Here is a 24,945-nt window from a genome sequence, read left to right on the forward strand (position 1 = left end):
GATGGAACTCGTTTCCAGGTTTTAGGACGCATTCTTGCATTGCACTTCAACTTGGTGCCACCAGGGGTGCTAATATTACATACTTCACCTTTATATAAAGCACATAGAAAGGGAGTTTAAATTTGACTTAATGTCATGTTATCTTATTGCTATAAGAGATCTGCTAAATATTTTTTTAATATTAAAGCATTCATTGTAAAAGTATTATAAGCCAATAAAGTTACAAATATACCCACAAATTGTAGATGCATTGGTCACAAAAACATCATTTTAATGTGTCAAAGGGTGAACTGTCAAAATAACAAGGGCAAATGTCAAATAACAACAAATGGCACTGACAATAAGAACATTCGTAAGTCAATGTTTACGGACATGAATGGATGTATACTGCATGTACTGTAGCTGCTAGAGGCTATCTTACAAAGAAGCCACATGTTCTTAAGGCCATCTTACAAAGATGCATACCCTAGTCTAACAAACACCTTGTTTTCCATTTGAACGGGTTTGTGTTGAAGGAAGCCTGAGGATGTTTCAGCCCACAACATCTACTGCTGACTGTGAAACATGCGGTTGGTCTCTAATGGTACGGGCAGCGTCTCGTGGGAATATTTATGCCTGATGATGTTCTGTATGGTCAGATAATGGGCTGGATTTCACTTCCTTCATCCCCCCAAGAACTGGATGCTTTCTTTGATGAATGGTGCAATATCCCGTTACCCCCAGTTATGGAGCAATATGAAGGGGTTTCAAGAACAAATGAAGCTGTTGAAGGCAAAGGGAGCTACTAGGGTGTTTCCTTGTATAAATATCTGAGAAATACAGCAGGTTGTTTGTGATGTGACTTAAAATATATGATAAAAAGGATCAAACCAGCACACACAGCAAGAGATCAGAAGTTAAATACGGTTTAGCCTTTTTTGACTCGAGATGTTTCCAGTGACTGAACAACATGAAAAAGGCTGAAGAACCCAGTAAAACATGTGGTGAGATGGTAAGAAGATAAGATATGGGGAGAAAGACACTAATGCCCTGCGGCTCTGCAGTTAAAATGCATTTTACTAATCCTGCCTTATCTGTGAAGAATATAAGCAGTTCTGCTTCAATTTTTAGTCAAAATTCAGCTCACCAGGTTTTAGAAAATAGCTTTCTGTGTATTTCCCTAATTAATGAAGAATAAATTGTCCATTTCTCAGTATATTTTCTAACAAATCGGACCAAAAACTCTATATAGGTGCGCAATAAGAAAAATCTGTTACATATACAGGCTTTCAAATCCCCTTGCTCTGGCTCATATCACACTCTTCTCTGTATCGACCCCAATCCTTTTTAATGGCCCATGAATACTGGCCTCTGACCTTTGATTCTTGAGTGAGATTTACCTTCTTCTGCAGGACGTTTATCTTGCGTTCTTTGACTTCCAGCATGTCTTTCATGTCTCTGATCTCCCCGGCCAGTGTTCCCTTCTCCTCTGTCAAGTCTTGCAGTTGCTTCGTCTTCTTATTAAGGAAAGATTCCTTCTCTTCCAGACGCAATCTAAGAGCGTCCACCTAAACAACACAACATGAGCAAAGAGTTCATGTAAAGCTGATGAGATATGCCTTCAAGTGGTCATTGAAATAAAATAAAAGAGTAAATAAAAAAATCCCATAAAAATAAAATAATTTACAATAACACATACACATAGAATTTTAAGGGACAAGGAGTTGCACCAAGGTAAATGTTAAAACTTAATAAAATAAAAATAAAGAAGTAAAATAGAGTAATAAAATAAAATAAAATAAAAATTTAACCTCTGTCTGTAGGATGGCAGCACGTTGCTCTTTGGCAGTGAGAGACTCTTTGAGCACTTCAATATGCTGTTTGCAGTCTGAATTCTGATTATTCAGAGTTTCTAGTTTTGTTTGCAGAGCTAAAAGCTCAGACTCTTTTTTTGAGAGCTCCTGCTTGAGCTGGTCAATCTGAAAAAGAAGGCACAGAGAAAGAACATTTTCTGTTATTTATAGGACGGGGAAATCATTCAGCACATAAAATATTAAAAAACATCTGAGTATCCAGACAACAAATATTTTTACAATATCATGTCATAAAATGTATTAATCAGCTATGTTTTTTTAATAGTTAAACTGAAATGAGCATGGGAATTTTCTTCTCTACATCTGTACTCTCCTCACATAAAAGATGGATTTCAGAACACAATCCCCATTTAATATACATCAGCCATATTAATTATTGATTAAATTAGTTCTATAAATATCACAACAAAACCCCCAGCTTACTCACAAGCATGTTAGATACAGCAAAGACATCACACATATTAATACCCACACACACGTGCACAAAAATCCACTAACAAACACGATTTTTCTTTTAAGAAACAAGCCAGTTAAAAACAGTAGCAATGCGGTGCAAATCAATCAAACCAATCAGAACTCTGGATCAGAATATAATTAAATATGAGTTTAAAAGAACAAAGTCAGAATCCCAATTTGCATCTGTCATATTCAGTATGCAATTTTAAAATTAGTATGTACCCAGATCATTGCACATTGAAAATAGTATGTTAAAGTGGCCTGGATGGCAGTGTTATTTTAGTATATTTTAGTATAGCAATTATTGATCTGAATAATGTATTATAATTAGTAAATATAATTTTTTTTAAATAAATGTAAAATTTGCTCTTATTTTTATATTTTTGGTTTTTGTTTTAATTTTATTTTCAGTTCTGTCAGGACCACTATCGTCAAAGATGATTGACAATAAGCATACAGTTTGGATTGGCGGTATGGTTCCGTTCTGGGCAAGAACTCCCTGTGCCTCCATGCAGCCTAGCATGGATGAGAGCAGGGAGAGCAGCGATAACCCCCCCAGGGTAAACAGAACAGAACCAACATAAATGTATTGCAGATATCGTTAAAGTTCAATAATGTTATGTACACATTTTAGAATTAGTCTGATTCAAAGGAGAATCATAAGGCTGAATCCTGACTGACAGAGGAGGAGTTGGGGATGGAGGAGGGTAATTAACTATTGAGCAATGCGAAAACTGTTGATAATACTGAAGGACCTTATATATGAATGCTTAGATAGGTGTCGTATTCCCATAGGTAGATGGGGATCAGCTGAGAGTCAGCTGATGCGAGCTTGGCTAACGTGACCTGCCAGAAATAACGCTATGCTAGATTTTTAGTAATTCAGTTGTGTGCTTTTTATAATTTTTTTTTGTGTTTTCAATATTTCTATTTACCTTTAATTGATATTTTAGTATAGTTTTGGTCATTTTATTTTTTTAAGCTGAAGTTTTTCATCTAATATTTATATTTTATTTTATTTCAACTTATTTTTTTACTCTTTTAATCGTTTTTTAACGATTCTTTTTTGGCTAATACTACCCACAACCTCTTACGCAATGTATTGTTTCGAGACACTTTTAGACGCAGTGCATGGTACACTTATTGGCACTGGAAACAGCCAAAGTTTATGAGGTAAGAAATTCTAATAAACCTACAGCAGACATACTGAAGTGTTTTGACAGGAAACACTGTCAGCAAAGTCATGAGAAATATTTACACAGATGCTATAGACTCTGTTTCAATACTGCTGCTTCTAGCATTACTCAGCAAACCCATCATTACAATTCCACAAGACATCCACAAGGATGTTCTCAGCCACTTCCCTGACACTTAAAACCCTTTACTGCACTTAAACATTTTCTGACACATTTATTTCTTTAAAAGAAGCTCAATGTAATATTTGGAATATGGACTGAAAGCAGAATTTTGGCTGCTACCAGTAGCAGATCTTTTTTTTTCATGTTAACCAATCACTGATATTATAGCTGATCTTGCAAATCTTTACTGTTTTATTTGCTTTAAAAATAAACCTGAAACAGCATTCACAACCCATTTCCTTTCGTTAATATGAAACGATATTTAAAGTGAAAATATCAAGGGTGGGACTTTTATCCATCAAGAATTGGATTGTGCAATGTGTCACTATGGCAGGCAATTACAGGGGAGGGGTTGAAATATGAGGGGTTGAAAACGTAAATAGGACAGCTGTTTAAGAGACAAAGCAAATTTTTACATTTTTAAGCAAGATTACAAAAATAAATAAATTATAATTTGGAATAAGAAAAAATATTACTATTATCCAAAACAATATCAGGAATGTTTGTTAAGAAAGTAAGTAGGGTCAATATTGATTTCATGTTTACTTTAATCAAAAAATCTTGCTCATATGATAAAAAAAAAGCATAAGCTTCAAGCAAAATCAATATACATCTTCAGGCTGTTAGCAATAATTAAGTAATTAAATTAACTTTGTCATTATGTACTCAAATCTTGACCTAAATTTCAGTCTGCTTCTCATGTAAACCACATGGCTTCTAGAAGACTGTGTGTGGAAGTTGTGTGCACTATTTTTATAATGGTTTTTGCTTTTTTTTTTTCCTATTTGGAGCTTGACAGTTGTGGTCAGTAAAATCTTTTGTGTCATCCTACTTATGAGTTCAACAAATTCAATAACAACAACATGAGAACATCCCTTAAAAAACACCATAGATAATCAATATCATCAGATATATGTTGCATTTCACTTTATAAGTTACCTAAACACACTGATTTCTTTGTGTCTATGGCTGTTTACAGTTTTGAACTCCCTGAAGTAAAAGTTTACCTTGGTCTTCATGAACTTGGAGTGGTTTTTGTAGACCTCCATCTGTTTGATCTCCTCCTCTCGATCCTCCGTGTTCAGCAATCCATTCGCCTTTAACATCTGTATCTCATCCTCCAGGTCCCGAATGTTGCGTTCCAGGGATGCGATTTTGGTGTCCTGGATAAACAATTTAGTGGAAAAATTAGCCACGCTGTTCTCCATCATCTTAAGCCAGTATGACAACTTTGGTGCGATTCTACGGATCGAAGCATGCCAAACCCTATTCCCAACAGATGGGATCAAAACAAGAGGAAGACAGGTATATGCGAAACTCTAACGTCTTGCAGCATCGCCAGTGAGTAGCTGCAGTACTGCTGCATAGCCAAAGCAGAATCTGTCTCTCTCATGCTAATGGATCAGCATGTAATCACCATTTGGTAGTACTGAGCGCACATTCAGCCCGGGCGGAGAGACGCTCTGGGAAAGCGAGCTGTGCGTGTGCCTCTTTGGACTGCGAGAACTCCCTGAAGTTGCAGCGTTGCAGCTCCTTCAGCTTTTTAAATAAATAATACAATGTCTTTTGCATTAGATATGGTCCATCTCCCATTCAGACATAAGAGAACGTTTGCTGTTCCTTCTCGCATGCTCTCTCCGCTAACCCGCCCTTCCTTTCCGCTCTCTTCCTCTCTCTCTCTCTCTTGCTCACTCTCTCGTCTTTTTGTTTTCACAGACATCAATAGGCACCATTTTCACACGAGGCCTTTGAAAACCAACATCCCATTTTGCACATACTGTACACAGAGAGTCGATTCCTTAGGCAAAAAGCGAAGGCTCATCGTCAATATTTTGAAGGCTTTGAATGGTAAATCCTTCATCATTTAAATGCAATGTAACATTATACCTTGTGGCTCTATGAAAGATAATATCCATCTTCAGAGCATAAGCAAACAGATCACATTGCTCTCTTTTCTGTCATCCTCTCCCACGCCTGCATTTGTGCTCTCTGTGTTGTAAACAACTCCACCTGTTCCCATGGCACCAGAATCAGCATCCCTGCTCAGCCAATAGGGCGAGAGAACACTAGCGGTGATGCTAAAGGTTAAAAGAGCAATGGAAACCAGTACAGGTGGAGCGGCTTTTGCGGTTTTTGATTCAAGGAAAATGCATAAATCGAATTAGCGAAGTTGCACATTGAATAGGAGTCTATCATTACACTTTTTGTATCACATGGATGCAGTGGTGAACTCTGGGTAATATTTAGCTCCAATCAGAGTGGACCCGAGGGGTGTGTGCGTGCCTTGCATGAGGTCATGCTTTATTTTTAGAGCAGTGTGTAATGCTTCTGCCTGTGAGCGCACAAACCCACTTACTGTTTCATTCAGCCATTTAGCAGCATGCTGCAGTGGCTTTGCCATCAGACATTTCTCTTGTCTTTCTGGACCACTTTCTGTTTGCTTTTTCTGTCTATTTTTCTTCCTGAGCAGCCGGAGCGTGCCAAATATTACTACACTCTCTAATAACAAAACTAATTATTTGTAAAAACAAGTCTTTCAGGCTCACCAAGGCTGCATTTATTTGATTAAAAATATAGTAAAAACAGTAATATTGTGAAATATTATTACAATTCAAAATAGCTGTTTTCTGTTTTAATATATTTTAAAATGTAATTTGTTCCTGTGATGTCAAACATCCATTACTCCAGTCTTCAGTGTCTCATGATCCTTCAGAAATCATTCTAATATGCTGATTTGCTGCTCAAGAAGCATTTCTTATTATTTGCATTGTTGAAAATAGTTGAACTGCTTAATATTTTTTGGAAACCGTGATACTTTTTTCAGAATACTTTGATGAATAATAAGTTCAAACTAACAGCATTTATTTGAAATACAAATCTTTTGTAACATTATAAATGCCTTTACTGTCACTTTTGATCAAAATAATGCATTCTTGTTGAATAAAAGTATTAATTTCTTTAAAAACAGTACAGGACCCAAACTTATGAATAGTAATGTATAGTACATATTATACAATATACAGCATTCACAGATATTTACCTTCATCTCTATGATAGTCTGAAGAGCTTTAGTTTTTCCAGGGTCTGGGTGAAGCTGGTTTCTCCGATGAAGCTCCTGGGAGAAACAATAAATTATAATCAACATAATGACAAACACATAACACAAAAATAGAGCTACTACACTGCAGAAAAAAAGGTGTTCTTGTTTATTACAACAACTTTTTTTTACTTGTTATAGTGTGAGGTTAAAATCCATTACTTAACCCTAACTCTATCCCTAAACCTAAAACCCAAAACATTGCAATCCAGGAACATGTCCTACTTCTGAAAATCACACTGTGCATTCTGATCTCTTTCACTCTTTGACATTTTTATAGTTTTATTTTATTCTCTTTGAGCTCACAGTGAATTATGCACACTATCTGTGTGGTTGCAACAGCACTGGCATGGATCTCCTCACGTTTTTCTCCTGGGTTTAGATGACTTCACAGACCATATGCTGTTATTGTCTTCGTTGCATCTGACTGTCTATCTGATTATTACGATGGCAAACCACTTAACTTCAGATTGCTCCATGGAGACTATCCCTGAATTATTATATTTTGAAAATCTGCTTTGAAAAGTGTTACACGTTCATGTTTGAAAACACTTTGCAAAAACATTTTTGCAATTCCTGGTGACGCTAACAGAGCAGAATTCACAAACTTCACCTTTAAAGGGATAGTTCAACCAAAAATGAAAATTCTCTCAAGTTGTTCCAAACCTGTATGAATTTCGTTCAGCTGCTGAACACAAAAGATGATATTTTGAAGAATGTTGGTAACTAAACAGTTGACGGTAGCCATCGACTTCCAGAGTATTTTTTTCCTTACTATGGAAGTCAATGGACACCGCTAACTGTTCGGTTACCAGCATTCTTCAAAATATCTTATTTTGTGTTTAGCAGAAGAAAGAAACTCAAACAGGTTTTGAACAAGTGAACAGTGAGTAAATGATGACAGTATTTTAATTTTTGGCTGAACACGCATGGCCCAAAATCCACTTTCAACCCAAAAGTGTGAGTAGAACCTGATACCTCTCTCAGATGGAGGTTTTCCTTCTCCTTCTGGTCTAATATCACCTCTAGGTGGCCCAGCTGAGCTTCGGCCTCTGCGATACGCCTGGCTCGCTCTTGCTCTTCCTCATTTGATGCTCTTCCTGAGGCTGGGGGAAGCCCTTTACTCTGCAGCATCTCCAACAGCTTCTTTATGGACTCGTCTCTGGCTCCCAGCGTCTGTTTCTGCGTCTCAATCCTCAGCTCCATCTCTTCCAGCGTCTTCCTCAAGAGGAAGAGCTCTTTGGCCTGACGGTCGTGTTCGGCTTGGAGTCGACGGAAGTTCTCTTCGGTCAGCTCGATGGTGGTGAAGTGTTCTCCGCCACTGGCCCGCGACCCACTCTCCTGCTGGAGAAGATGGTTGAGGTCGCGTTGAGTCCTCAACTCGTCCTGCAGGGCCTGGATGGTCAACTGGAGGTGCTGGAGAAGGAAACAAAAGCAGAAATTAACATAAGATGGCTTGGGATCCTCATTTAGACAACAATCAGAAGGTATCCTCATCCAGACCCATTCAGAACATGTTTTGAGGTCAGAAATATCAGGTTAGTTTTGGAAAAAAGGCTAGATAGACCCCACTGTGATGTATAAACATATTGCACTGTGTCCTAACCAGGTGTGGGGCAACAAGTTTTTTAGCATCGAGCAATTTTTCTGTCCTTCAAGTAAGTTAAAAAGCTGAAAAGTGACAAAAGCCAATCAGAATGTAATTGATGCTGGAAGAAGTGTTGTTGTTGTTAACTAAAACTAAACTATTAAAAATTGTTTTAGGTAACTGAAATAAAGCTGTTATAAAATGAAATATAATGCTAGATTTAAAAAAAAAAATTTAAATTAAAAATCTTGCCTTGGTAACTGAAATAAGTTGAAGTTGAAGTACTAAAATTACCAAAACTGAAATAAAAATTAAATAAACCCCAAAAACTAATAAACACGACAACAGCACATAAGAAAATTACTAAAACTTTAACTAAAATGAAAACTTTTAAAATAAAAGCTAGTTAAAAATATTAATAAATACTATTATAGTATATAAATTATACTATACTATATTATATATTATAGCACTGCTTTGGACCAATGAGATTTCACTGTGGGCGGGGCTAGAATTGATAGCCTAAAGCATTGCTGCATCATACCTGGTTTGAGTACAGATTACAACTTAACTGGTTCATTTTTGCATTCATAATGACTTCTATTTTCCATTTCTTTGACTGTGATCAATGTTGAAAGTTAAATTTTGAATAGCTAAACTGACCAATTTAGCAATATCTGGAAATATATCCAGATAAAGAATACAGCGGAAAACCACAGTGGGGTCTATTCTAGGAGAGGAAACCGGAAAGGATAAGGTTTCTCTAGAGAAAACACTAACTAATAGCTCCTTAAATAAGGTTAATGACAAAGAACTGTGCTAGAAATAGTCACAAGATAATGGGGTTTTCGGGTCTATGTGGCACATGTGGCACCTTCGGCAGAATGAGAGAGTTTATGGGCCCAGAACTGGATCAGATAATCCACACTCGTATCAGGAAATTTAGATCATTACACATCCTTGCGCTATCACAAACAGAACACACAATTCTGACTGAAGAAACGGTTCAGTCGACGATCACAGGCATGCTTTTGGTCAGGATTTTAGGAAAGAACCAGCTATTTAAGTCCCGGCTACCCCGCCTTAGCTTATCTTGAAGGAGCAAAGAGGAGCAGATAAGGGAAAATGTTCCTTATTGAGGTTGTCCTTATATAAAGATCTGATCCATTTAAACGTGATAATTAAAATAGCAATGGTCTCAGATCAGCAGCTAGTAGGGATGCACTGATATAAAATTTTAGCTGATGTAGTTAGCTGATAATGAAATCTATTTGCCAATGAAATCTATAAAGTTTTGCCTATTTCTTTTTTTCAAATTCAGTCAATTCAGTTCAGTTCGCTTTTATTTGCATACCACTTTTCAAGATACATATAGTATCAAAGTAGCTTTACAGAAAAATGAATGAAGCCATGTTGTTATTGTTAAATAAAAATATAAAAAATCATTTTAGTTACTTGAAAAAAAGAAGAAAAAAAAAACAAAACAAAATGTAAATATTAGCTAAAAAATTTATTAATTAAAAAAAAAATTTGAAAAGATACTTTGGCAACAGAATTAAATAAAATGTTTTAGAACCAAAATGACTACAACTGAAACAAAAAAAAAAAGCTAAATGGAAATATTTCTTTAAAAAAACTGATAAAAATAACAAAGGCAAATAACAATATAGAAAATGGTAATTGAAATCTCGCAGAAATTTTGAAATAAAAAGGAAACGTTTCAATTAATATACCCATTAATAAAATAAAATAATTAAATAAAATAAAAAATAAAATAAATAAAATCTGCTGATAATAACTGCTTTCGATATTGGACTAATGAGACCAACACAACTAAAAATCCTAATATTGGCTAATACTGACATGGTCACCATTATTGTGCATCCCTAATAGAAAAGAACAACACTCAAAGAAACCCACGAGATCCGAATCCAGGGATCAGTTTCAGGGTACAGTCTGGTTTTCTTTAAAGATCAGGGACACATTTCACGTTGAGTGTGTGGTACCATGTTCTGCACACGATGGCGAACATGACAACAAACCTTTGTCCTCCTGGCGTCCAACAGGTGCTGCATGATTGTGGAGTGCAACAAAACAGAAACAATGAAACACAGCAGAGTGAGTACAGAAGGAGATGGACTAAGCAATGACACAAGACAAAAACAAATTGATAGCATTATTCAAAGGATTCAATTACAAAGAATAATGTGGCATTTTACATTCAGGACACTGTATACAAACACATTGTTAATGGAAAACCCATAACAGAATGGAAAATACGATTAAAGGCCATAGGAAGTCATAGAGCTAATGTGAATGATCATTCTGGAAAGACGTCAGATATTAAACAGGATAAATGCACTGGGATTTAATTGTGTCATGACATTGTAATGTCTGCATTTGGCCAGCAGAGGGAAGGGAAGTGCTGTTTCAGACACACAGGAGTGAACTGTGAGCTGGCTTGTGCCAGCCTGTCTTAGTTCCAGATCAAGGGGCCCTCAGTCTTATGTAAGAAATGCCGTTTTGGGCTGGTATATTTACACCATTATACATTCTCTTCACACAGAGACAAACACACACTATACAGGACTCATACAAACTGCTCAAACAACATCGTTTTAGTGTGTTTGATATTTGATAATGCAAACATTATATATATATATATATATGCATTCAGATTTTTTGCACTGACATACTGTTTCATGAAAAATACATAGATAATGTCCAAGTCATATTTCACCCTAAATTTCACTGCAACTTTTTATTGTTTTTTTTTCTCGAAATTCTACATCTCGCAATTCAGATTTTTTAAAAATAAAAATAAAAAAATAAAAAGGTAATTGCGACCTTTTTCCTGGATTTGAGAATTTATTTCACAATTCTGATTTTTCTTCTCAGAATTGTGAATTTATAAACTCAGAACTGTGAGGAAAAAAGTCAGAACCGTGAGATAAAAAGTTGCATATTTATTGTTCATTTTTATTATTATGTATAATAGGATTTTATATACACACACATATAAATATATATATATATATATATATATATATATATACACACACACACACACACAGGTGCATCTCTATAAATTAGAATGTCGTGGAAAAGTTCATTTATTTCAGTAATTCAACTCAAATTGTGAAACTCGTGTATTAAATAAACATATAAATATATATATATATATATACACACACACACACACACACAGGTGTATATATATATATATATATATATATATTCTTATTACTGTAATGCAGAATTTGTATGTTTGAGTTTCAGTGATATTATAAATAGCCCCTTTGTATTTAAGCAAAATATAATTTCTTCTTTATTTTGATTTAGGGGTGAAATATGACCTGGTTATGGTCTTGGCAGGTTTGTGAGATTAACTCATCCTTATAATGTAACTAACAATATTCTGTCTTTAGAAATAACTAATGGGCTTTTATGACTCGGTGCTGATACTGCACTCCGTCTGCGCTCATTACCTCTTAAAGAATCGAATGCAGCTGTAGGGAATCGTCTATGTTTACTGCAGGCACATTAGCAAATTAATTCAGACTCCACACACATTCACACTCGACTGCAAGCAGACACACACAAAATCTAACACGTGAACTCGTTTATCACAGATAAATGCATTTAGATATGCACGGCACACACAAAAACAGAGGAGATGAGAGTTCGGCTAATTCAATTTGTCGACCGAATAAACTCACTATTTCTACAGCTCTATTTCTGTTGTATTCACTCTTCCCAGCATAGATCGTGTTTCCTTCAGGACAGGAAGTTTATTGAGAACACAGGACATTTGTCTCTCTCTCCCTTCTGTTTATCTGTCTCCTTCCCTTATTCCTTATCCTCTCCTCCTTCTCTTTCCCTCTCCGATCAATAATCTGTCTTGGCTGGCAAAGAATTCAAGGAAACGGTCCAATTATTCCATTTGCATAATTACAACAGTTTGCAAAGAGCCACAATCCCCTGTGTTGCAAAACGGTGGCCAGAATAAACTCCATTCCTTACAGCCAGAGATATACATGGGGTAGCTGTTCCCATGCATTTAAAGGGACCGTTCTCCCAAAAATAAAAATGCTGTCATCATTTATTAACCCTCATGTCACCTTTCGAACAATAACTGAATATTTTCATTCCTGGGTGAACTGTCCCTTTAAGAGCATGAGGTTTGAGTTGAATTAGCGGAGTCATTCAGAAGTGTTCAGCTTTCATGTTGTGTGTGTGTGAGGAGCTCTCAGACGCACTGAAGCATAGGCAGGCATGAATATGTATCCCATACGGCAGCGCATGACAAAGGGAGAGGCGGCATCACGCGGAGGAGAGCTGGCAGCAGGAATAGTCCTAAGCATCCCTGATGAAGCCTGCATCACTTCCTCTCCTGCTCATTACTCATTACCCCCCATCATTATCACAAATGTTTCAGCATCATGCATCCAAGAGTGAAACAATTTTTCAGTCAATTTGTCATTCTGTGGATAAATTTAATTCCTCTACATATTGCATCTTTATGCTGTGTTTAAAAGTCTAAGAGTGAAAAAAAATGTGTTTCATGTGTTTTGAACTGTCATTACAGTACCATGAAATTCTTTCAAGAATCTTGAAGTAACGTATACACTACAATAAAATTATGTTTTTTGAAATAAATTAAACTTTTATTCAGCAAGTATGCATTAAATTGATCTAAATTGTCAGTAGACATTTATAAGGAGAATGCTGTTAAATGCTGTTCTTCTGAACTTTATATTCATCAAAGAATCTTGAAAAAAGATTCTACACAGTTTCTACACAAAATAAAGCAGCACAACTGTTTTCAACATTGATAATAATAGGAAATGTTTTATTTTGAGCAGCAAATCAGCATATCAGAATGATTTCTGAAGAATCATGTGACACTAAAATATATTAAAACATGAAATTATTTTAAATTGTAGTAATTTCACAATATTGCTGCTTTTACTGTATTTTTGTTCAAATAAATGCAGCCTTGGTAAGCATAAAAGACTTCTTTCAAAAACATTAAAAAAATCTTACAGACCCCAATATGTTTAACACTAGTGCAAATAAAAATATAATACATAAAAATCCATCAAAGTACCACTTTACTCTTTAGTAGAACTAGAGTTAGTGGTAGACAAGAAATGTGAAGAAATAACATTCAAAGAAATGGCCGTCTAAAAGTACAGTAATTGGATGAAACTGGCTGTACTGAGCTAATTTTGCATTTTTCTGAATCAAACACAATGGGTCACATTCATAAAACACAAGCAGAACAAATTTCTGTCTTAAGTAATTCACAAAACCGTTGTATTGAACTGAATCCAGCAATTTACATAAGAAGGTTTGATGTACAAAATGGTTTTACGATTTACACATGAATTTCTTGTGCGCAATGCTTGGTGATCTTCATATTATGAAGTATGAACTGTAATGTGTTCTTGGTCTCAGAGAAGTGAACAATCAAACTAAATGTCCAAATCTTTACTTGATGGCCATAGCAAATTTCAGGAACACAGATCCTAATACAACATACACCAATGAAGTCGAGTCTGTATGCACACACACACACACACACACACACACACACACACACACACGGCTCGGTACGCTTTCAACTCGTTTTTTTAGTCTCGGGCAAGACTGTACGACATTCACTTTACATGATTTGACTGATTTTTACGTAGAAAGGGCGACAGCGCACCACATTTCAAGAAATTATCATTCATGTTTTCATAACCGCTAGCCAAATTCAAAAACAAAACTTAAATTAAATCATCTTTGAGAGCAAGGGGGCCCCCTGGTGTTTTGGGGGGGTCCTACGCAGCTTGCGTATTTTGCGTATAGGGAGGATCGGCTCTGATAGCGACATTAAAATAAGTAATTTACGTCCACCCCAATGACAGACGCTTCATCTTTCTGCACAACATCCATCAGCTCAGTCCAAATGTAAAAATATTTTGCTCTGGCTGTCAACCACCACAGTTAATGTTACTGCATCTCAAACTGAATGATTACAGTGAAAGCCAAAACAACAGCCAGGATATAAGAAAATAGTATTAAAGCGATCAATTTTGTAGCATTTCATTTTTTCCCCCACAAAAGTCTACTTATATCATTAGTCAAGATGTCTTAAATCAGAAAGTTGTACATGAATATTTTCCAATCTCCCTCAGAACGGTGAAATGACAACATTTTCGTGCTATTGTACCTTTAAAACTACTATGAGTAAATAATCTCAGATTACCTAACCAGCATACTTCATTCAACATGATGGATCAAGAGGCTTAATATTTAAACGTTGACGGTCATATGTTAATCTGTTGATGCTGTGATGTTAATATAGAGACCAGTGCCGATCCTAGACTTCTGGGGGCTTTGCGTATAGGGAGGATCGGCTCTGATAGCGACATTAAAATAAGTAATTTTGAGGGGTAAAATGCATGAAATAATTCACAATAAGACCAGTAAATTATATTAGTAAAGTAAAAGTGTTTATTTACATTTCATGCTCATTCAAAACTAAATATAAATCATCCAGAGGGACACGCTAATTAAATAAATACTGATTAATTTGTGACTAACTAAATTGTGACTATCACAATGAAAAGGGAGTAAAAAAATAAAAAAATAAATAATAATAAATAAATATTGATCGATTTGTGACTGGACAACAATGAACAGGGAGTGAAAAAATAGAAAGAGAAGAAATATTAATAAAAAATAAAATAAAATAAATACTGATAAATTTGTGACTGGACCACAATGAAAAAGGAATTTAAAAAATTGAAATATTAAGTTAAAAATACAAAATAAGCCATTTTTACTGGACAAAATTTGTGACTGGACCACATGAAGAGGCAGCAAAAAAAGAAAAAGAGAAGAAATATTTCATATGTGGATAGCCAAAGCCACTAAACACCTCAGGGATTATCACCGCTGCATGCTAGGACACAACAAACGCTCACACACTCACACAGATACACACACACACACACACCATTGCTCCGCAGTACATGCTAAAGATCAATAACCACAATCTGTGCGGGAGCAACAGTAGTTAATGTTCTTCCCCACAATCACCCACCACACACACACACACACATTTATTTATAGTCTCGTTATTCACAAAAATCAGTGGCTAGCGGCTAGAAAACTGCATTTCGTCTCTCTTTCAATTCTTCACTCGTCTATCACAGACCGTTGTTTAGCTAATCTGTCTTCTAATTCCCTCCGGCCACTATTTCCCCTCGAAAATGTGCTTTTCACCCATCCATCCATCCCTGTTTAGTTTCCTCCGCCGCTCTAGACTGGTTATCGCGATGAATGCATGCGAAAAATCACTGATTAAAGAATCAGTGTCTGTGCCTTGGATTTCGTTTTTAGCAATTAGTTTGAACAGGGAAAGAATGCGATCGAAGATCATTACTTTTTTAGCCGTGACAACAGAGAACAGAGGCCTCGTTACAACTCATGATTCCCTTTTTTTTGGCTTAGTCATGCCAGAAACAGTACAAGGAGACCGATCCCTCACAGAAAAGGGAAGAAAACGCAAATATGTCGCGTAAGGAATGGAAGACATGCCTTTTGATAGAGGCATATCTTTTAGCATAATTTGCAGTAAAGCAAAGTTCATGATATCATTGATTTATTGCTGGTTTTGAAAAAGGTTAATGAAACAATTTTGACCAACAGTTTTAAAGAGTTTTGTCTTTCCTCTGTTCGTTCTTTTGCAAATGTAGACAGAGATTGACTTTTATATTTTTGTATCCTGCTTAAGATGCTCAATCACACTTGAAGAAAAAACTAATTTACTGTACATGCAGTCTAGAAGATAAATCTCATGTTTTCCTGCATAAATATAAAACAACACCCAAGGGTGCTTGAATTTTTTTATTATTTTTAAATTATTTATATTAGATACTAACAGCTTGCAAAAAGCTGAAATTAAAACCTAACAAAATATTTAATATGCAAGATTCCCAGGATTTTTTACATACACTAACACTACCGTTCAAATGTTTGGGGTTGTTTTTTAAAAAATCTTTTCTGCTCCCCAAGGCTGCACTTGTTTGATAAAAAATACAATAAAAACAATAATATTGTGAAATCTTATTACAGTTTAAAATCCCTATCTTCTATTTGAATACATTTTCAAATGTAATTTATTCCTGTGATGCAAAGCTGAAATTTCAGCATCATTACTCCAGTCTTCAGTGTCACATGATCCTTCAGAAATCATTCTAATATGCTGATTTGCTGCTCAAGAAACATTGCTTATTATTAATGTTGAAAACAGTTGTGTTACTTAATATTTTTGATGATACTCAGCTCTACATTTCTTCGCGGCCCGATGAAACCTACAAATTTGCAAAACTAACGGTATGCATAGTTGATATAAAAACCTGGATGACTAGTAATTTCCTACTGCTAAATTCTGAAAAACTTGAGGTTTCAATTATTGGACCAAAAACATCCGCATGTAATAACCTAAAACACTGTCTAACACTTGATGGCTGCTCTGTTAATTCCTCGTCATCAGTTAGGATCCTAGGTGTGCTATTTGATAGCAATCATTCCTTTGAAAACCATGTTTCTAGCAAACTGCATTTTTCCATCTTAAAAATATATCTAAATGACGACCTATCCTCTCAATGTCAAATGCAGAAATGTTAAAGGGGTCATATGATGCTGCTAAAAAGAACATTATTTTGTGTATTTGGTGTAATGAAATGTGTTTATGCGGTTTAAAGTTCAAAAAACACATTATTTTCCACATACTGTACATCATTGTTTCTCCTCTATGCCACGCCTTTTTGAAACGCGTCAATTTTTACAAAGCTCATTGGTCTGAAAAAGCAAGGTGTGCTGTGATTGGCCAGCTATCCAGTGCGTTGTGATTGGCCGAATACCTCAAGCGTGAGACGGAAATGTTACGCCCCTCACATACTGTTGATGCCGTGTCCCGGCCGGAGCGACGAGATAACATTAAAACCCATTACAAACGAGCGCCGTTTTTGGTAGGTGTGGCTGACTCTTAACTTTTATAAAGAGTATCTCTTTGGATTTGAGACTTTAGTCTTTGCAACTTTACAGATCTTCTTTATGCACCAAGAGCTTGTAACACTCCAAAGAGAAAGGAAAAATTGAAATCGCATCATATGACCCCTTTAATTCATGCGTTCATGACCTCAAGGTTAGATTATTGTAATGCTTTATTGGGTGGTTGCTCTGCGCGCTTAATAAACAAACTCCAGCTGGTCCAAAATGCAGCAGCTAGAGTTCTTACTAAAACCAGGAAGTATGACCATATTAGCCCGGTTCTGTCAACACTGCACTGGCTCCCTATTAAACATCATATACATTTTAAAATCTTGCTAATTACTTATAAAGCCCTGAATGGTTTAACTCATCAATACTTGACAAAACGAAACAAAACAAACAGTATTTATTTGAATTAAAACCATAAAAAATTCCTTTACTTTCCCTTTTGATCAATTTCATGCGTCCTTGCTCAATAAAATAATTAATTTATTTGAAAAATAAAACTGTAATGACTTCAAACCATTGAAGGCTGGTGTAGGTTAAAAGATGAATATATGAAAATCAAAACGGATAAAAGCACTTCTCAGTGACATCAGTTTCTGCAGAGAAGCAAATATGAAAAATCAGACATCAAATGTTAAATGTTTTGTCAGAGACTCCCTCACAAGATCAAATAGTGTGACGGACTTTGCCACTTCGGTCTGATTTAGCTTTAATGTTTTGACTGGATGGTTGAATTTCGAAAGCTGTTGCATGTTAAGCTGGCGTAGAGCTGTAAGCTTCCACAGACCTCTGGATCAGATGCCAAAACTTGCTCTGTGGAGAGTCATGTCTCAATTACAGCACATTACCCACGCTAGGTGTAAAGAGTACCTGAAAACCATACTTGAGTGTAAGTACAGATACTTACAGATAAGTTACAAGTCACCAATTCCAAAACAACTTGAGTAAAAGTCTTAAGAGTATCTGATTTTAACAGTACTTAAGTATTTTACTTAGAGAGGGAGAGAGAGCTCTCATGCTATTTCAAATGACGTCACACACATTTAATGGTGTTTAACGGTATTCATTTAACTGATGAGTAAAATATACCATAACTGGCAGTAAAAAAGTCGAAAAATCATTGTTCGTGTAAATACTAGATTACTGGAAAAGGCAGTCAGTCAGTTACTTTAGGACAATTGAATGAGTTTCATGAAAGCGGCAGTTTTTGAGGAAAACCAACAGTTCCCTCAGACTGTCCTAGTAATAGCCTATAATTAGATTTTAAATTTACGTTCTTCATATTTTTAAATTTCATTGATATTGGTAATGGTTTACGTTAGGGATGCACGATATTATCAGACCAATATCGGAATCGGCCCGATTAGAAAAATTATGCCGATATGTCTTGCCGATAAGAGGAATACATTAACTCACATGTGCTCGGGTGTGCTAGCGATTAGATCACGTCAGCATTGTGGTTCATTCTTGAAGCAAAGTTTTGTCTGAATGATGATTAGATTCACTCTTTTGGATCGCTGCATTTAAACTGTGAAAGCACATACAGAATGACGCGTTCGGTGTATGATAGAGTAAACAGTAATAGCACGTGCAGTGGCAGCAACGGCAGCCTCCCCCGGGTCCTAACACCCGTTCGGTAGGAGTTTTAATCTGTGGGGGGCGCTGTTGGCCTACTTCTAATTAAATTAAAAGTAAATTAGCCTACACAAATAACATTTAGACTGTTTCTAATTAAATAAAGCAGTAATTGATGTCATAAAATAATGAGTATGTTTTGATTTAAAGGTCAGGAGCTATAGCTTACATGAAAAAAAAATCAGAAACATGACACTTGTAAATTAAATAATTTGATATATACTGATTTATTAATTAATGCTAACAATTAAGTTCTTGTTAAAAACTAACCAAAATTAAAAATATATCGGTATCGGTTCAAAATGAGTTGAAAGATATTGGCAAAAATCCAATATCGTGCATCTCTATTTTTACTTATACTAAATATACTAAATATAGGCTCAAATATGCATTAGTCAAAGAGACATGCAAGTGAAAAACAAGAAAGGGTTGATTTGTGAGGAAAGCAATCATGTTTATTTTCTAAAACCAAAATAAAACTGAACACCTCAAAATTGGAAAAAAAAACAATATCCTTCAAAAAGGACTCTTCAGTATAACGGATAAATAAAATAAAGTCATCTTGCACTGGATGTGCTGGTTTCAGCCTCATTGCTGGCTGCAGTCATGTCCTCATCTCGTATCCACCTTATTTTTCAACGTGAATAAGTTTTTTTTTCTGTGAATGTGTGAGACTTCCGGTTCATTAGCTGCTGTAGGGAAATAACGAGAATAATTAAGATAATACTTTAAAATAATATAGTAAGACACACCAGTTTGCAATATCATGCAGCAAAAACAGCTGTTTTGAACAGCTAAAAATAGCTGGAAGCAGATGACGATGGAAGCCAGACACAATAAATTTACAAATGGCCGTGCCTGCTCTTACGGGAAAAATAAGGTGGATATAAAACACCAGAGATTCACAGCTACTTGTTAAGGAACTCGCATTCACATAAAGTAGCCTTGTTGACAAGTTTGGGTGAGTAAGGACAAAACGCACAAGATATAGTACTTTCAGTGCCCTGTAGGTGGCGATATCACTTCTTTTGTAGCAGAAATAAACTGCTTGCTGCAGAAAAAGCTAGGTGCCATGCAAAATGTAATGTGTGATTGCAACACTCATTACAAATGTAGAGGAGTAAAGAGTACAGATGCTTGTTCAAAAATGTAGTGAAGTAGAGAGTAAAAGTTGCTAATATCTTTGATACTCCGTAAAACTATAGAGTATCCAAAAAGATACTCAAGGACAGTAATGAATTACATTTACTCAAATACTTTACACCTCTGCACCGGATTAAATAAACATGTTCATTTAAATGCTAATATTCTGGTTGTATGACATTAGACTATGCCCTAGATGATTTATAATAGCACGAAATGTCAGATTAGATTCTAATTACTACAAAATGGCCTACATTGCACAAGATAGCATCAGGCAAGCCTGAAAATACGCTGTGTCAGGGTTATTATAGTAAACTAAAACCATAAAAACAGTTCATTACTTGACATAAAATAAGCTTTAACTTAAATGACATATTTAAACACTTTTGGCTAGTTACAACATTTCTCATTTTCATTTAGTTTGACTAAAGTAACTAAAGTAAACTGAACCTGAAATAAAATAAAAACTATAGACATTTAAACACATTCAAACTAATAAAAAACACAACAAATTACTAAAACGAACTAAAATTATAAACAGAAAATAGAAAAAACTAAAACTGAAATAAAATTGATAAAAATCTACAAAACAATTAAAACTAATAAAATCACAAAAAGACTAGAAAATGACTAAAACTTACAATTAAGATGAACAGAAAATATCAAAAGCAAAAACTAATGATACTACACTTTGGTGGTACAGCGATGGAAAAACAATTTAATCCATTTTGTTTGGTGATGTTAGTGCCAACAGAAAGGTGGTGACCGAAAAGTCAACACGGTTGATTAATTTTAAGCATTAAATTCATGATCTAAATCTGGTCTTTCCATTAGCTTTCTCGGTCATGCTGAAACATGCTTTGTTGATTATTATTCTCCTCGATACCATCATGTTTAAACACAGACCATCAAATCTTGTTACTGTACAAATCAAAAACAAGTCAGCCCCCACTAATCCTTTCTGCATTAGCTTGCTTTCAGGCACCCAAGGGGCTGAGAAACTGAGAGAGCAGAAAAAAGGAGTCAGAGAAACGGAGGAGGTGACGGAGAGAGAGAGTGAGGGAGGGAAAGTGAAAAAGACAACAACCAACCACACTTGAGTTAAACTAGCCCACAGCGCCTGAGGACATTCTCACTCATCCGTTCACCTCACCTCTGAGTCCTGAGCTACAAAAGAGCCATTAGCACCAAGCACAACGCACCCAACGGATGTACCCGATCATCATTCATCAAAGCCCAGCTATTAACAGCACGGAAACCATCAATCTAAGAGGAGAGGACCGTTTTAGAAGAACTAGACTAAGATCAAGATGTTGCATATAGTCTATTTAAATCAATACCACTTTTTTCGACCCACTGACCAAAAGGATTTACCAGACTTAAAGGAAGGTCACAAGGTCACAATACATCCCTTTTCAGATGTATTTTATTAATTTAATCCTAAAGAAGAAAAAGCATCAAGCGTCATGTGATGCCTGATGTGATCGCTTTTCCTTTCATTTAGGAAAGATGCATTAAATTATTAAAAACAGTAAAGACATGTATAATGTTATAAATGTTTCAATTCAAATAAATGCTGTTTTTTTTTTTTTTTACTTTATATTAATCAAAGAATCCTGAATTAAAAATATTTTCACAAAAATAAAAGCACAACATTGATAATAAATTATATGTTTCTTGAGCAGCACATCAGCATATTATAATTATTTCTGAAGGATCATGTGACACTGAAGTGATGATGCTGAAAATTCAGCTTTTCCATCACAAGAAGAATAATATTTCACAATATTATTGTTTTTGCTGTATTTTTGGTCAAATAAATGCAGCATTAAAAAAAAACATCTTACAGACCCCACATTTTCGAACACTAGTGTATATGTACCCTACAGAACTTTGATTGCACTGAATCGAACGTTATATTTTAAATGGAATAATAACCAATCTAAGATGGTTTGCTGGTCTTAGCTGGATTAAGCTGGTTTTAGCTCTACTCTCCAGGGCTGAATTCAGAACAGTACACTAGAATACTACTCTCTACAGTATTTCTGAGACATTGTATATGGGAAAAATAGCAAGAGTAGAATGCTTTTCCGATGTTAGCCCAAGCCTGACCATCTAAAAATGCCCAAAACCCTTTTAAACCAGCCAACAGACCAGTCTGAAAAGGCTGCAAAACCAAATTCTGGCTGGTTCAAGCTGTTTTTCATCAGGATACCATACAACTTACTGCCTAATCTTTCTTGTAAATATGTAAACAGTTGGCTTTATGCAAAACAAACGTTCCAATCAGCTTGTTGTCACAAGACCTCACTGTAATGCATGTTTAATTCAGCGAGCTGCGTCTACTTATCAGCTTTGAAATAATTAGATTTTTTATCCAATTCTGTCTACTGTAAATAATGACTTTATCAGTCTGGAAATGGAAAGGTCAGCTTGAGTCCGTTGCACTGTGGGACACAGCCCATATATTGTGCTCTGATTGCACATTTTGGCAATTGTAGTAGGTCATATAACTATAAAATCTGCATACTGGGCTTAGTATACATACTAAAAACAGCAGGTCATATGGCATTCTGAGCATCTCAAGTGATATTCTGTGACGAAAGATCCTTCTCTGATCAGTATCACCTATCGCCTGCCCTCCTCCAGACTCACAGCAGGAACATGTGGCCACGAGGAGGGGTGTGAAAACAGAGCACCGCTACCAGCATGTGATGACGTGCGCCTTAATTGTGTCTGGTCACCGCTGCTTTAAACCCAGCACGTTGGGTCTCCTTTGTGAAGTCAGTATCTCCAGTACATGCACAAGTGTCCTTGAGATCCAGACGTGCTGGAGGACATGGATAGACTGCAGCTAGTGCACATTATAAGACTGAAGGTCAGCAAACAATACTGAGAAAGTTCTTGATTGCTTTGCACTGATTTGTGCGGAATCAAATAAAATATTTGATGTGTTTTTTTCTTCCCATTGCCTCATCTTTTTTAAATCTTTGCTCTTTCCATTTCATTGACTGTTGCTCACTGCTGCTCTCTTGCTTGCCAGGAAAAGGGTGCTGGATTTCAAAAAAGTTTAAAATATTGTAGTGTCCAGGCTACTAAAATTGTAAAAAAAAAAAAAAAAGTATTTTGCTAAATATTTTTTACATTTATGCTAAATATATGATGAAAAAACAGAGTTGGTTAAGGAAATACATATGTTAAATTGAAATATACTTTGTTTAAACCTTCAAATGCTGAAATATACATAAAATATATACTTCAAAGGGCAGAAAGGGCATTTTGTAAAATACTGTATATTTAAAATGTATGCTAAATATATGATGGGAAAAACAATGTTGGTTAAGGAAATATATTTTTCAAATTGATAATATATTTTGTTTAAAAGTTCAAAGGCCAAAATATATTACAATATGCACTTCAAGGGGCAGAAAAGGCATTTTGTAAAGTACATTTTAAATGTATGCCAAATATAAGATGAAACAATAGTGCTGGTATAGGAAATATATTTTACAAATTGAAAATATATATTTTTTGTTTAAACCTTCAAATGATAAAATATGTACTTTAAGAGACAAGAAAATGCATTTTCAGTTTAAAAATACACATACAGGTAAATGCAAAATATATTTTTTAAATATATTTCGAACAATTTAAATATATTTAGGCTGAAAATATTTAAAAAATGGCCCAAAATATGAAGAAATATAAAGTAACTAAAACTTTTTTTTAAAGTATGTAAATAAATAATCTAAAAATATATACATATGATATAAATATCAATCTATATATATTTCTGTATATAAAACGAGTAAAATAGTACACTTATTTTAGTGCTATCTTGCCATGTAGCAGGGATATTTTATGTTTACTGTTAAGCTGAAGCAAACCATTTTGTTTGTACCTACATTGTCGTATCTCTTTCTGGATACTGTGCTTCTCTTGGATCATTTTTGTTTGCATATCTTGTTCATAAAAGCCTCTTTGAAAAATGTCACCATGAGTCATTTTACATTTACATTTATGCACTTGGCAGATGCTTTTTATCCAAAGTGACTTGCATTGCATTTAAAATACACGTTTTAGCAGTGAATTGCAGCATTAATATTCAAATGCACAGATAAACAAATACATAATAACATACAACATAACATACAATGTGTGATCGCGTAATCTAAACTCCAAGGGCTTCATAAGAAACCCCTAGCATGTCTAATCTTGTTTCTTTCCACCACAGGGCACTAACTGTGTCTCAATAGCACTGTCACTGGGCTCTACAGCTACAGCTCTGCTAATGTCCTTTCCCGTTTTCAGGGTGCTGCACGAACACACACACACACACACAGACACACACACACACACAGACACGCACAGGTGTTTACTGGAAGCAAATCAGGATGGTGACATCATCCTGATTTAACCTTGAGGACTCATAAGAAGGGACAGTATCATGCAAAGGAGAAATGAGACATGCACACACTTTCACAGATTGGCTGAGCATAAGCCTGTCTAACTTGCATATCCAATCTCATTTGTGTATTTCAGTGTCCCTGTTCCAGTATCTCCTGCATTGTAACCATGATTGCATTCTACACCACACATCTGCTCCTCAATAGTGAGCTTGCAATAATTTTAGATTTATGCAAACTAAATGCAAGGTCATTTTCTCTTTTAATACAGAGCCATGAAATAATCAGAACCACCTGCTTCTCACATTTTTCTTTTGAGAAACAAACACTAGTAACCTCAAATATGTCTCCT

At 35.4% G+C, this 24,945-nt stretch overlaps 1 protein-coding gene across 1 annotated transcript in view; it reads right to left on the reverse strand.

Annotated features, from left to right (window-relative positions):
• LOC107699320 (ERC protein 2-like) overlaps positions 1-24,945 on the reverse strand; it is a gene marked incomplete at its 3' end in the record, with an annotated part of 50,562 nt that overhangs the window by 15,312 nt on the left and 10,305 nt on the right. The window contains exons 3-8 of the mRNA XM_016500582.1: positions 10,395-10,421; positions 7,743-8,180; positions 6,708-6,782; positions 4,675-4,830; positions 1,791-1,958; positions 1,380-1,547 (exon numbers count right to left, since the gene is read on the reverse strand). Of these exons, the coding sequence (XP_016356068.1) occupies positions 1,380-1,547; positions 1,791-1,958; positions 4,675-4,830; positions 6,708-6,782; positions 7,743-8,180; positions 10,395-10,421 (1,032 nt within the window). The remainder of the gene's footprint in view (positions 1-1,379; positions 1,548-1,790; positions 1,959-4,674; positions 4,831-6,707; positions 6,783-7,742; positions 8,181-10,394; positions 10,422-24,945) is intronic.

Source organism: Sinocyclocheilus anshuiensis, unplaced genomic scaffold (genome assembly GCF_001515605.1).
Source record: "Sinocyclocheilus anshuiensis isolate Anshui unplaced genomic scaffold, SAMN03320099.WGS_v1.1 scaffold313, whole genome shotgun sequence".
In the NCBI taxonomy this organism is placed as follows: domain Eukaryota; kingdom Metazoa; phylum Chordata; class Actinopteri; order Cypriniformes; family Cyprinidae; genus Sinocyclocheilus; species Sinocyclocheilus anshuiensis.